The sequence below is a fragment of the Lupinus angustifolius genome, unplaced genomic scaffold (genome assembly GCF_001865875.1).
Source record: "Lupinus angustifolius cultivar Tanjil unplaced genomic scaffold, LupAngTanjil_v1.0 Scaffold_623, whole genome shotgun sequence".
Taxonomy (NCBI): domain Eukaryota; kingdom Viridiplantae; phylum Streptophyta; class Magnoliopsida; order Fabales; family Fabaceae; genus Lupinus; species Lupinus angustifolius.
In genome coordinates, this window is record NW_017727950.1 from 28244 (window position 1) to 29790 (window position 1547).

The 1547-nt window shown below is 32.6% G+C and overlaps 1 protein-coding gene across 1 annotated transcript; it reads left to right on the plus strand.

Annotated features, from left to right (window-relative positions):
- The first annotated feature begins 6 nt into the window (after positions 1-6).
- LOC109341754 lies at positions 7-1547 on the plus strand. The gene is made up of 5 exons (XM_019579728.1): positions 7-77; positions 151-271; positions 354-524; positions 977-1045; positions 1139-1547. The coding sequence occupies exons 2-5, from the start codon at positions 191-193 to the stop codon at positions 1295-1297; spliced, it is 480 nt and encodes a 159-aa protein (XP_019435273.1). The 5' UTR covers positions 7-77; positions 151-190; the 3' UTR covers positions 1298-1547.

Genomic DNA, 1547 nt, shown 5'->3' on the forward strand with positions numbered 1-1547 from the left:
AATAGAAAGGCTGATGCAATTAGGATACCTTTTAATTGCACTGGTTGTGGGAAGTACTTAAAAGAAGTTGTTCCTAGGTATTAATTAATTTTCCTGCAATATGTTTGGTTTTAAATTGTTAATGTGCTAACTGTTATTTAAAATTATCAGGTATAGAGTGGAGGTCAGGGTTAGTTATTGTAAGGACAACATGAAATTTGTCTTATGGAACCGAGAGTGTGAGCAGTTGATCAAACAACCAGCTGTTGATCTGAAAGAGTTGCTGATATTGGTCACATTTAACATTATGTCATTGCATTTGTAGGAAATGAAAGTACTGCATTTTTTATTCATTAAAGTTTTTTTTTATCTAGGAGGGTGAATTTAATCCATTGTCTATTCCTCAAGCTGTGGATGATCTTGTGACCAAATCACTAGCCTTCAAGGTCAAACTCCAACCAACCTACAAACGTTGTTCTGTCATTCAAGTCTCAGAAGATTCACAACTTATTGATTGCTTATTAGAGAGGATTACACCTGATCAAGTATGATTAACAGCTTTTGAAATGTCGTTATTTAACATATCCTATAAGAATGATATACATCATTCAATAATATAGAAAACACAAAAGTAATATAGAAAACTCTAATGAATAGCATTTATATGTGAATCTTAATTAAATGCAAGTAGTTCTAAGTCTTAAATGTACAAGTAGTAGTAACTCCCACAACAATATGCTACAAAATGTGAAGGTTTGATAGCACAAAATGCAGTGAAAGAAGCAAATGTATGCAGAATCCTTAGTAGGTACTATATGCAGAATACTTAGTAGGTAATATTTTCACATAGGTACGAAGTTATAACCAATAACTTCTAAATTTCACAAGAAAATTTAGAATATGCACATGGAGGTAAATTACAATTGAACTCAACTGAGATTCTATAAAACTAATTATTTTCCTTTTCTTTTTACTCGATATGTACCTATATGTACAGGACCTTAGTGCTTTGGAAAAGGGGAAGTCTGTGGGTCCAGCTTTTAAAGAAGATGATGGTTTTGAATGTGTAAGCTCAATGTCTATTGTTATTTTATCATTCTCTTCTACCATATTTGTTCCAAAACTCCACTAATATGACATTACATGTTTTTTAATGTAGCAATCACTCTCAGCAACTTCTGATTATGATCCTGACTGTTCAGCATATCTCACTCCACTTAAGAGGTTGGGATCTTCTGCTCTATCTGAGGATGCCCAAGATATTGGGTTTGCACAGATGTCTTCCACCAAAAATGCCAAACACATTTCGAAAGATTGATTGCACTTTCAGAACATTGTACTTATGTTCATTTGTTTTGGATGTTATCAAGTCATCACCAAATGTTGTTTCATTTTGGTTTTTTTGATTTTCTGAAATTTCATACCAGTTAGGCTTTTGTGTGTTTACTGGTATTATTTTGGTTGATGGAACATATGTTATGCCAATTTGTAATTAATTTCACCGAACTTCTTGCACCATTATTTTGTGTATGGTGAAAGTTGTGTATGTAAACACAAGCTATGTTAAT

What these genes read in the sequence shown, in the direction of transcription:
- LOC109341754 (XM_019579728.1), top strand. Translation starts at nt 191, where the DNA reads ATGAAATTTGTCTTATGGAACCGAGAGTGTGAGCAGTTGATCAAACAA. An exon ending in TGAAAGAGTTGCTGATATTG is followed by an intron (nt 272 to 353) that starts GTCACATTTAAC and finishes TTTTTTATCTAG; the next exon opens with GAGGGTGAATTTAATCCATT. An exon ending in AAGATGATGGTTTTGAATGT is followed by an intron (nt 1,046 to 1,138) that starts GTAAGCTCAATG and finishes TTTTTAATGTAG; the next exon opens with CAATCACTCTCAGCAACTTC.